The sequence below is a fragment of the Heloderma suspectum genome, chromosome 1, assembly GCF_057233095.1.
Source record: "Heloderma suspectum isolate Gila_16-S chromosome 1, 16-S_ref, whole genome shotgun sequence".
In the NCBI taxonomy this organism is placed as follows: Eukaryota; Metazoa; Chordata; class Lepidosauria; order Squamata; family Helodermatidae; genus Heloderma; species Heloderma suspectum.
In genome coordinates this window covers 319,777,784-319,789,680 of record NC_139458.1, presented here as the reverse complement: position 1 = coordinate 319,789,680, position 11,897 = coordinate 319,777,784, and the positions used below count along the sequence as shown (strand labels likewise).

The 11,897-nt window shown below is 43.9% G+C and overlaps 1 protein-coding gene across 1 annotated transcript; it reads left to right on the top strand.

Moving 5' to 3' along the window:
- Positions 1-3,417: 3,417 nt before the first annotated feature.
- Positions 3,418-11,369, top strand: CD24 (CD24 molecule). Its single transcript, XM_084827201.1, has 2 exons — positions 3,418-3,564; positions 8,396-11,369. The coding sequence occupies exons 1-2, from the start codon at positions 3,496-3,498 to the stop codon at positions 8,564-8,566; spliced, it is 240 nt and encodes a 79-aa protein (XP_084683327.1). The 5' UTR covers positions 3,418-3,495; the 3' UTR covers positions 8,567-11,369.
- Positions 11,370-11,897: the final 528 nt, after the last annotated feature.

The window sequence follows — 11,897 nt, the reverse complement described above, 5'->3', positions numbered from 1 at the left end:
GACACATTTGTTTCTCCAGCCACTTCTAGACTATTAGTATTGCCAGCTACCTCTGGTTATTATAATGAGATTTTGTTGTTTTAGCACTATTTTATTGTTTTATTGATTGGTCATATGGTATTTTATCATGTTTTTATTTTACAAACCATTTTGGAATTTAAAAGAAAGAAAGGTGATATAGAAATGAATTCTCTGAAATATAGAAATAATTATCTGAAATATAGAAATAATTATCTGAAATAAATAAATGAATACCTATTAGGAGTCACACTCCTTCCATAAATATCCACTGAAAGACTGCAAAGGATCCATCCTTATTGTCAAACTTTAACTGCTTTAGAGCACAATCCTATGCATGTTTAGACAGGAAAAAAATTCCTACAACTCCCAGCATTCCCTAGAGAACCAGTTGTCTAGGAGCATTCTCTAGCAAACCAGGAATGCTGGGAGTTGTAGGATTTTTTTTCTGTCTAAACATGCATAGGATTGCATCCTTAGCCACTTTTAACCACTTTATTTGCTACCTTTTGTGTTGGGGTGGGGCAGGTTGTTTCTTTACCAGCTGTATGAAAAGCAGAAATTCAGCAGGGTTGGCTTTTACCCAGGATTGAACTGAAGTGATGATGAACACTTTATTGAATTTCTGTCTGATACACAGAAGTTAAAGGCAATGGAATCCTGCCAAAAGAGGGGTGACTGACCACCTTAAATCTGAGTCTTTAAGAAACAATTAAAGTATTGCAGGATAACCAATTGGCATTAAACCTTGAGTGTGAAACTTGGATAGAATCACCAATACTATCTGTTGTTGTTCAGTCGTTAAGTCGTGTCTGACTTTTCATGACCCCATGGACCATAGCACGCCAGGCCTTCCTGTCCTGCGCTCTCTCCCGGAGTGTGCTCAAGTTCATATTCATTGCATCGGTGATGCTATCTAGCCATCTCATCCTCTGCCGTCCCCTTCTCCTTTTGCCTTCAATCTTTCCCAGCATCAGGATCTTTTCCAGTGACTTTTCTCTTCGCATTTGGTGGCCAAAATATTTGAGCTTCAGCTTCAGTATCTGTCCTTCCAATGAGCACTCAGGGTTGATTTCCTTTAGGATGGACTGATTTGACCTCCTTGCAGTCCAGGGGACTCGTAAGAGTCTTCTCCAGCACCACAGTTCTAAAGCATCGATTCTTCGGCGCTCAGCCTTCCTTATAGTCCAGCTCTCACAGCCATACGTTACTACTGGGGAAACCATAGCTTTGATTATGCGGACCTTCGTCGGCAAGGTGATGTCTCTGCTTCTTACTATGCTGTCTAGGTTTGCCATAGCTTTCCTCCCAAGGAGCAATACTATCTAGGATGCACTAATTTGCCATCTGTTTTGGGCAGGGTTCTGGTGCCCTTTCACAGCTGTATGCCCCATAAAAATTCAAGGGTGAAACTTTCCTTGTCCTGGAGATGCAGCAATGAGAAAGGGGTTTCCATTCCACCATTCTGTTTTAAAAGCCACAGGAATCCCTCTAGAAAAAGATAACCTCAGCCCTTAAAGACAGCCTAAGTTTCAGAGGTCCATACGCAGGAACGTGCACATAGACTTATATTTCCCAATTAGCAAAGATTGAAAATACTGTTTCCTGTTAACTGAGGAGGAGCTGCCACTCATCCCTGGAGGTAAGTGCAGGGCCAGCCTCGCCCTGGATGCACAGCTGAAGGGGGCGCCGAGCTAAGCTGTGTGGCTCACTGTTGTTGAGTGTACTGACTGCAGGAAGCTAAACTGACCCAAAGCAGAAAGTTCTTTAATCTCCCCCCCCCCCGCCCCAAAGTTGTGCAGCTTGATGGTTATTAACTACAAAAATGAGCTTCCATCAGTTAGCTTTAAAGTATTTTTTCCATTTCCACTTGTTCTAGATGAAAATCAGTGGAAGACAGTGTTACATTGTGGAGAAGGTTTTTCATTTCTGCACCAGTCACACAACTTGGCAACCCTGCAAAAGTGACTGTGGTGGAGGGAAGGGAACTGAAGGCTCTTCTCTCCCAGAATGCTATTTTGCCTAGGACCAGCTTTGGATAAGTGGTTTGCCAGTCTCCATATATCTATCCACCTGCCACTGCTGGACTGGAAATAGTGGTAAAACAGGGATGTTGGCTTCTTATAGGTGACTGTTTTAATAGCAGTCATAAGGATGTGCCTGCTCTAGCAGCTAGGTCTCTCTGCCTTCCCCATTATCACTCTAGAGCAGGCACCCAAGACCTGATCCAGCTCTTAAAAGCCTACCCCAGGGCCCCTGCACCTACTCTAGAGTAAAAATGAAAAGATGTAGCTGCTAGACACAGATTGAAAGTGCTGTCTGTTTTGGCTCTCACACAAAGAACCCCCAGCAGTTATTACTGCTGTTATCTCCAGATTATTTTCAGGACCAGGAGTCAGTGCTAAGGAATATCAAGACTAATAAAGATAGTCAAGGGTGGGCAACTTGTTGGACTACAACTTCCATCAGCCCTAGCCAGCATAGCTAATAGTGAGGGATGATCAGAATTGCAGTCTATCAACATCTGGAGGGCCAACTGTTCCCCATCCCTGAGACAGAGTCAGTGATTCTACTATTACTTCCTAGCAGGAAATATTTCCACAATCTATTCTAAATTTCCAACGAGCATTGCCAGGGCTTTAGCCTGTTCAGAAGCCATGCACTTGGACATCAAGGGATGTGTAGCAGCTTTTTCTGTTGTCTCACTAGTGAGGCACTCAGCACATAATCAAAGGCACTCTCTTCTTTTAAGTATTTTTTGTGTTTCCAGGGCTGCACTCATTCTAAGTCCTGCCTAAATTAAGTTCTGATCGCTAATTGTGAGTCTTTCTAGAGGGCCAAGGGAATTTTAACTCCTTGGATTTACTCCTTTGAAAGTAGATCCCTGACCAGCAGAGGGAAACACAAGAACAACTCACAGGTGCCTTCAGCAATAGGACAGATTTCAGTCTTGTGTATGGCGGACACGGGTCCTGATTGGAAGGCTTAGCTTTGAGCCAGAACTCACCAAGACTTTAAATTGTAGTTTGTTCGGAAAACGTGGTGTCATTGTAAAAAGAGAATCTCTGAGCATATTCAGAGTGCTACCCCACCCCACCCCACCCCACCCCACCCCACCCCACCGAATATCACCCAACACTTTATGCGCCTAAGACAGGGTTAAAGCTTCTAGGTCAGAAACCGTGAGTTCCTTCCAGGCCGTCTTGAGCCCCGGCACTCTTGTGCTGGAATTAACACACGCTGGAAAAGCGCGCGCGCCCCCTTTCCGCCTAGTCCGGTTAAAGCCCGGGGGAGGGCGGGGGCTCGACGCGATGACTGGGGATGACGTAACGAGGGTGGTCGCGGCCCCGCCCCGCTGCTTGGCGCGCGCATAAAAGCCTCGGCCGCCGCTGCCGCCGCCTCCACGTTGCACCTCGCAGGAGCAGTTTCGGAGGGGCTCCCGGCGCAGCAGCGGGCGCTCGCAGCACGACCGGAGACATGGGCACGGCGCTGGCTACGCGGCTCGGCTTGGGGCTTTTGCTCCTGGCGCTTCTCTTACCCGCTCAGGTGAGCCCCTTCGAAGGCTTGCGGGGCTCCCGCTGTTCGCTCGCCCCCCTTCGACGGCGCTGCTTCCTCGTGCGGGGCCCCAGAAGTGCCTCTGCGGGCTGTGCGTGTCCGTGATGGCGCCCCGAGAGTAGATCGCTCCTGGGGGGAGCAGTCGCTTGGGGGATCCCTGACGGGGGCCGAAGCAGTCCAGCAGCGTCTCCTCGGGTTTCCTGCACTGCGCCTGTATTTGAGGCATCCCAGAGCTCGACTGCTTGTTTCAGGAAAGTTCCCTTGGTTGTGAGATCTTGGAGGCGATCCCCCAGACTCTCTCCTTTCCCGTTTTTTGGAGGCGTCGTAATTTGGCCATGCCCGGCTCGCTTGCCTACCTAGGGTGGGTTGGCTTGTCTCATCTATTTTAAAATCCATGTTAAAGGACCCCCCCACCCCCACCCCGCTTTCTTAAATACAGGGCTGTGTTCCGAGTGGGTGTGGCACCAGCCCTCGAAGCGTCTCTTTAGTTTCGTTGTAAGATCTCCGTGTAAATGGAGAGCTAGCCTGTGCATGCCTTCGATAGCACGATCCTGTGCATGTCTACCCGGAAGTAAGTCCCAGTGGGACCTACTCCCAAGTAAGTGTGCATAGGATTCCAGCCTAAGTTGCTTAAAGGCGCCTTCTATTCCCCTGAGAATATGTAAGCATCCAAGTTACACAAAGCGCTCGGCAATAGTGTGGAAACACAGCAAACCTTGGGGAGTTCTGTATAATATAAAAGCCCGCAGTATTCTGCCCCTGACTGAAACTAATAAAATAAGGAACGGGGCCAACAAAACTGACAAGTGCTGTAAGACCTTGCTCCCTTGAGTAGCTTTCAAAGCAAATCTGTAGTGATGTATTGTATAGGAGTTACTCAGTGTAGACAAGGAAGGTAGCTTATTTTCTTGGGATGTGAACCTCTTTTGATCATCTAAAAAAAAAAAAACGGGCCAAGAAAGATTTCTGCCAAAACTGGCAAGTAGCAGAAAATGGATCCTTGGATTGGGGGGTTCTTGCCGCCTTTACCTGGAAGGACCTTCTGTCTCCTTTTCTGTAGTCTGATAGAGTCAAGCCCCTGTTAAGGCTTTCTCAGTGCAATCCTATCCATGTATAAGTCCCAAAAGTCCCACTATATTCAATGGGGCTTACTCCCTAGTGAGCCTCAATGTATAATTTTGGCTAGCTTATCTTTGGTAAACTGTCTCTTGACACTGTTTTGGAAACTTAAAGATGCCCATTTTGAGTTTTGGTACAGCATTCAAATAAGTAAAATGCAGAGTAGCCTGGTGGTTTAAATAGGGAGATTGATACACATGCACACAAAGGTGTTCAAATATGCTATAAAATAAGTTTAAGGACAACCTGTTTAAGGGCACAATCTTATGCCCTTTGTAAACCTGATTAAAATAATTAAAGTAGTATTTTTCCCCAGATTGCCTCCCATGTTCTCTTGTGGGTATCTGGTGGAGATGTAATAACTGGCTTATGATTAAAATAATAAAAGCTGTAGCTAGTTAATAGTTTATATAGGCAGCTGCAAAAAGCAGAATGCCCCCCCTGCAAAAAAACCTTCCTTCCCTGGCCAATGGGCTTAAGAGATAAAAGCTTGAGGGACAGAAGAAAGCTTGACAAAGGACTAGCAAATGGGGCCAGGAGGTGAGTTAATTGGTATAAGGTAGCAAAGATAATGGGGAAGACTTAAGTACAATTCAGGAAAGGCTTTTTGGAAGCAGGGTTGGGAAGCAATTTGGGTGGTTTGAAAAGCTCTATTGTGAGGCTGTAGGACAGTCTTTGCCAAGCTAGCTCCCTCCAGAAGTGTTGCGGCTACAGTGCTCTCAACACTGCTGCAGCTCGGGATGGAGGGAGTAGAATTCAAACATGTCTGGAGTGCACCAAATTGGGGAAGGCTCCTGCCCCACTTGCTCTTTGAGGTTTCTTCTAGATAACAAACTCACAAACACCACAAACATTGTGGCTAAGGAAAAGAAACAGTAGCACCCAAATCTCCAGAAATTATTTTTTTAGTTTCTCTTTTACAACTGTCAGGATGCTCAATGATTTGTCTGAAGGTGCAACTACGCAGCAAAACTAGGTGGTCTCTTGGAGTACAGTAACTCTACATGCCACGTGTGCTGCTGGCGTAGATCTCTGTGGTCAACAGTCTAACGGACGTTAATGAGGTCCTGTGTTTTTGCACTGTATCTGCCAAAATGCTAAACAAAAAGTGATTCTGATTTTTATGTTGCTGTGCCCTAGCCTTATAAGTGCTGCAAACCTGCAAACAGGCTGTTCATGTCACATTGAATTTAAAGGCAAAGAAGCCTGTGTAGGACTGCAGCCTTCAAGTTGAAAATTGAGTTTGTTTTTTATAAAGTCAAGAGTACACAAGTAGATGTAATCATAGAGTAAGTGGGTGTCTCTGTTTCTCAACAAGATTTGAGTTTTGTTCCTGTACATGCCTTTTGAAACGTAAGCGTCACTGAAACTGGTAAGCATGTCTCAAATGGAGAGGGGTAAGGGTGGGTTGACATTGACTTGAATTTACACTACTGTGAGTGCTTTAGGAAGAACGTTACAAGTCTGAAGGCTCACAGCACCATGTTACTGCTTCTTGTAGCAGAAAGCTTCCATTTTCCTGGATCTTGCAGTCCAAAATATTTCATAATCCTGTCCCACTACCAGACAAACCAAATGCTCATACAGCTGCTGAAGTCTGGCATCTTGATTCTAGGATTGTTCTCTGTATAAATAACTATATGCCAAAATTCTGAATAGATATCAGTATATGCAGTGCAAATAGTACCTTTACAGAATCACCAACCGGGCAAAATACTGAATGAAAAATGTCTGACTATAACTTGTGGCTAAAAGGAGATGCCACTGTTTTGTTTGCCTTTCTTGCGCTAGGCTTGGAACTCAAAAGGACTTTAAAAAACTTTAGTGACATTAGGCTGGAGACAGATCTGAAAGTGGTGTATATGCACACCAGTAAAACAGGTTTTTATCTTGCAGATAGGGGTGTTTTTTTAAAAAAAAAACCTGCAGGTGAATGGTGAGGAGTCACAAAGGATCAGTGCGTGCCATAGAAAGCAAAGCCCCTTTCCCAGCACTTTGATCTTCTAAAAAGTACTGTCTAATCCCTAGCTTTACCTGGCAAGTGATAACTGGAGGGGAAAACATTAAAAGAATGGACTCCCCAATCTTGAGGCTGCTCAGTTGCTTGTTAATACCATAGCAGGTGGTTCTTATTAAAAAAAAACTCTTCTAGCCCACTTTAAAAAAATGCCCACAGTTGCTAACATTCAGTAACAATAATCAACCAGAAATGTAAAACAAAACAAGTTAAACTGGAGTGGCAGATAAAGCTAGTGGCATTGGATTGCCAGGGGTAATCAAACATTTAGCTGGGCTGATAGTTTTCTGGAACAGTTTTTCAGCAGCCTTGGAACAACATTATGGAGGAGGTCATGTGGCTCTCCTGGGACAAGTGGTTCTGCAACCTGGCCATTGCAACAGTATTTTCTAGTTGCACATCTTAGCCAGTCACACCCCAGTTGGTGGTGGGATCCATGGAAGGGTCTTACCACTTGATCCCAAAGGACCAAGAAGAGCATATGAAAGGATACAGTCCTAAAGTGCCCTTGTCCCAAACTTTTTAGAGCCCTTAGAAGGAGTGATCAGCACTTTGAAGTGAGCCCTGAAATGGACTTTAGAGCTAGTGAAGCTGGCATGGCAAGGACATCACTGGCTGCAGTCAGAACGTTCAACTGTTACCAGTTCCCCTGTACCAGGGGTGGGCAACTTGTGGCCCTCCAGATGTTGTTGGACTGCAGCTCCCATCATTCCTGACTGTGCTGGCTAGAACTGATGGGAGATGCAGTCCAACATCCAGAGGGCTGCTAGTTGCCCACCCCTGCCCTATACTCAACTGAAAGAGTAGTTCCATTGACGCATCAGAGGCAACATCCATCTGCAGGACTGCTTATGAAATTCCACTGTCAGCATTGTAACTGCTGACTGTAAGCTGGTCATGAACTTGAGTGGAGGAAAGCCAGGCCCTTTCCCAGGCAGGATTAATACTGACTGCCTATGAAATGTCTCTGTAGCTGTTAAAGGTATACTGCTATTCTCATTTTTTATATTTGATTTGGGTGCCACTAAAGAAATCTAGCACAGCAATAACAGCAGGAAAGGAAAACTTATTCGGAGTGATGTGAATAATTTTCCCAGTGATGAATTAGGGGGTGGAGGAGAATCTCAATTTAGTTTAAATGCTGCCTTTAGAGGATTATAATGACTAGACAGTAAATGCCCTGTTAATATTAGGATGGGTACACAAGAGGCAAAGTGTTTTATCTTGCATTGGTTACATATCTGTTGGTAAGTAACACATCTATGTTGATGTGTTCAACAAATCATGGAGCTCTTTCATATGGATTACCTCACTCATCTCAGGCCTGTCACTTAAAAAACGCTTCTATTCTGGTTTGCATGCTTAATGCCCATTTAGACTGCAATTTAATTCCCACTTACTTTGCAGTAAGCTCCACTGAACTCGATGGGACTTACTTCTGAGTAAGTATGTTTGGATTGTACTGTTGGGGGTGGATCTTCTAGGGGAGGTATTGTGACTCTTTCTCTCATATACATTTAAAAAGTAGCTAGGTGGTAGGAAAGCAATTGTCCTTTAGAGATGACAGAATAGAAATATGCATATCTCTCTGTGTGTAGAGAGGAGCATCATAAGCCCTTGAAGGCAGAGCACAAGTTGAAAAAATACTAATGGGCAGTTTGACAATCTCTTTTTATGCCTATTTAGACACGTGGTGATAATGGAACAACAACTGCATCCCCCTCGAACAGTAATTCAAGTTTGACTTCTGTGCCACTTAGCACACTGAACAGTACCACACCCAAGGCACATGGAAATGCCCTTCAGTCAACTACTGGCCTCTTCATTCTCTCCATCTCTGTCCTATATGTTTGTTAAGACACCCTGGCTGGGAAACGACCTCCATTCCCTACCCAGTTCCCTGAACCTTCTGAGATGGCTAGACCTTCATATCCCAGCATGAGAGAGAACCACAAAATGCCTGCCTCAGTCTTATCCCACTCTGACCCATAAGAGTATCTGATAATCCAAAGCCATCTTCCCTGAAAACCTGTTTGTCCGTCAAGAGCCAGAAGGTAGCCAGTGGGCTCCAGTATTGAACGGCTGGAACTGGAAAGACAAAGATGAGAAGTTCAACTTGACTAGCCATGGATAATGCCTACCATGAAAAAAATATTGGAGAGAGTTCATGAAGCTATGCAAAATGACACTAATTTGAATGAAAATGAAGCTCGGCCTCTAATCTTATAAAAACCACTAGAAAATACAAATGGCGCTGAAGTTGTTTCTGCTCAATTCCACATATAAGGATATATCCAGCAGAAATAGTTCCATCCAGAATTTCACTTTGGGATTTCTGAGAAGTTTAAATTGAACAGATTTTTTTTTATTTTAAGCCTCTGTTAATGTGTGGCTGTTCTTAACTAAGCCTGTGTAGTTTAAAACCTATTGGAAAATTACTTTTACTGTGGTATTTCAGATTTTTCCATTTTATTAAAGCTATAAGTGAACCATATGTGCCAGCTAAACAAGGTATCCGAAAGGCATTTAAAACTCAACAAGGGGCCAAGCCTCCACTGCTAAACTTGGACAACTATTTTTTTTCCAATTCTCATGGCAGCATCCTTCTAAAACCAAATCTCCAGAGTAATTTCCAAATGTCAGTTTTGATTTGGTACTATTTGTATGCTGTTTTTCTATTTTTGTTCTATTTAAATAGAACATCTTCAGGCAGAGGAATGGAGAAAACAATTGTCTAACCAAGATGTGAAGGGGTTAAGTCTTGACTCATTAAGAATCCTAGAAGTACATTATCTCTTAAAGAATGGAACATGACACATTTGCACAGGCTGTTTCTGTAATAAATGTTCTATATAATAAGTAATTTGGACTAATGCTGGCACTAAAATGCAGGTTCAACTGTATAAATGCTTGGATTTTCAGAAATAAATATGGAGAGGCTTGTTGACAGTACCATGTCCACAGACAATCTCATCTTATTATGTGATCATAGCTTTAAACAAACCCTATCCTTTGACTTGGTCAGTTACCCAAAAATCTAACACATACATTGCATTGTGAAGTACCTGCATAGGAAACTCCATAAAATGCTATGGTGGGGTATGTATGGACTCATGTTTTGTATCGAGTACATCGTTTGATTTTGTGACTATGTAATTATGCTTTAATTTTAAATTGGACAAGCTGTAAATAAAAAAAACCTAATTGAAGGCTTGTGTATTCTAGCTTCTCTTCCAGTCCAGGTCTCCAGGGTCCTGCCATGACTAAATTAGGATAACCAGATACAAAAAAAGGAAGGGCTTTTGCACTTCAGTAGTTGGGTTGAAAGAGAAAATGCCACTAGCCTTCCTTGGCAATCTTGTTTTGTCAGTGTCATTGCACAAAGGAGAGGCTGTTCCGCTTCCTTAAGATATTTCGAAAGGCATGACTCAGGGTCCTGCAGTTTGTACTGTTGCAGCTGATCAGATAAAAGTCAAGTTGATGGAAGATGGCTCATCAACTGGTTGATGGCTCCAGGGCTAACTGCTGGTGTTGGCATCTCTGCTGGTAGGGGGTTTCCATGCCTCTGTGGTGACACGATAGACAAAAATTCAGCAAGCATTGCAGTGCTTGAATCTCCTGAATTTTTGCTTGGCATGCAGTGGTCATGTTGACTGTTGGGGTGTTGATGTGACTGCCCTTCACTGCCATGACAGCTTGGTTTGTGTGACAAATGACTGGCAGCAGCTCTACACTCTCACGCTTGCAGCTTTCTTATCACAGATGTGCTTCTTTGTGGAGGCAAACATTGCGTCTGTTTTGTCAGTGCAGAGCTATGGCTTCAAGGGGCTGCACATAACTGTCCTGTGGCTCCACGTCTGCAAGGGACACATCTTGGCTCTCCTCCATGGGAAAAAGCATCTTGGTTATGGTGATCAACTGCTAGTAGATGCCACTTGACTCATAATAAGGAACACTCCTGGTGAGCAGAGCAGCTCTGGTAGTCTTGTCCTAAAGCACATGGAAGAACAAGCACTCATTCAAGTATGTACACAGACACACCCCTTTTTAAGGTGGTGGGGGGGAGGGGGAAACAGAGGAGACTTAGTACTGGTGTCTTTCCAGTTTCTCTTGAGAATGAAACTGGCAAACCTAATGAATGGAGTTCTTGGAGGAAGTAGTGGAACTTCAGTTCACTGTACATTGCACACTGTCAGGTTTGTTTGATTATTGTTGCGCATATATATATATATATATATATATATATATATATATCTCCCGTCTTTCTGCCAGGGAGCTGAAAGCAGCATACAGGCTCCTCCCCTCCATTTATCTTTACAACAATCCTGTGAGGCAGGTCGGTGACTGGCCCAAAGTCAGCCAGGGAGCTTCAGGGCTGAGTGGGGATTAGAAACTGGGGCTCTTGAGTCCTAGTCCAGCACTAACCACCACACCATACTGACTCTTGACACTGTTAGGGTGGATACTGTAGTAGTAGAGAAGAGGGAAGCTCACATTGCTCTATAACTGTTGTAGACAACCTGATTTCCTGGGATAAAAATGTGTTGGCTGTACCTGTGAAAAAGAAGAGCAAGCATCTGCTCTGGGTATTGTTTTTCTGCCTCGGAAGGATGAAATTATCTTGTACCTTTAGACAAAAATAAAATGTCGGCCCCCAACCATTTGTGCGTGCATGCGTAGTGTGTGTTATTTTTATGAAGCAAGAAAGTTTGGGTGTGTAGTCATAACGGACATCAGTTAATAAAACCTAATTACATGCCTCGCTTGTAATGTATTAAAGTCAATGCAGTGTAAACCTGAAGTGTTCAGGAGTGTTGAGGGGGAGACTGTGTTAGGCTTGAGGAGCATAGGACAGAAAACTTGTCCTCTTTTCCCCTGCCCTGGCTTCTAACCATATTAAAACTAAAGGAGTTCTGCCTATGCTTCTCCTTGATTGGGGGGGGGGAACCACACACCAGGTAACCTGAGAAGGCCTGCTAATGTAATTTCATCACAGGACAATGGGATCATTGAGGAAGAAACAGACATGTCAGAGAGAACAAGATGTCTTTATTAAGCCAGAGTGGAAGGAGCAGGGCCTACACATTTAATACCTTCTATGTTTAATCAGAGGGCTAGAATAAACAGCAGTATCCACTGTAGATAGAGCTCTTGATTTTTTTAGAGTTACCTACCAAGTTTAAATGAA

Bases quoted from the DNA above. Each gene is read 5' to 3' on its own strand.
- CD24 (XM_084827201.1), top strand. From the start codon at position 3,496: ATGGGCACGGCGCTGGCTACGCGGCTCGGCTTGGGGCTTTTGCTCCTG. The intron at 3,565-8,395 runs GTGAGCCCCTTC...ATGCCTATTTAG, and splicing joins CGCTTCTCTTACCCGCTCAG to ACACGTGGTGATAATGGAAC.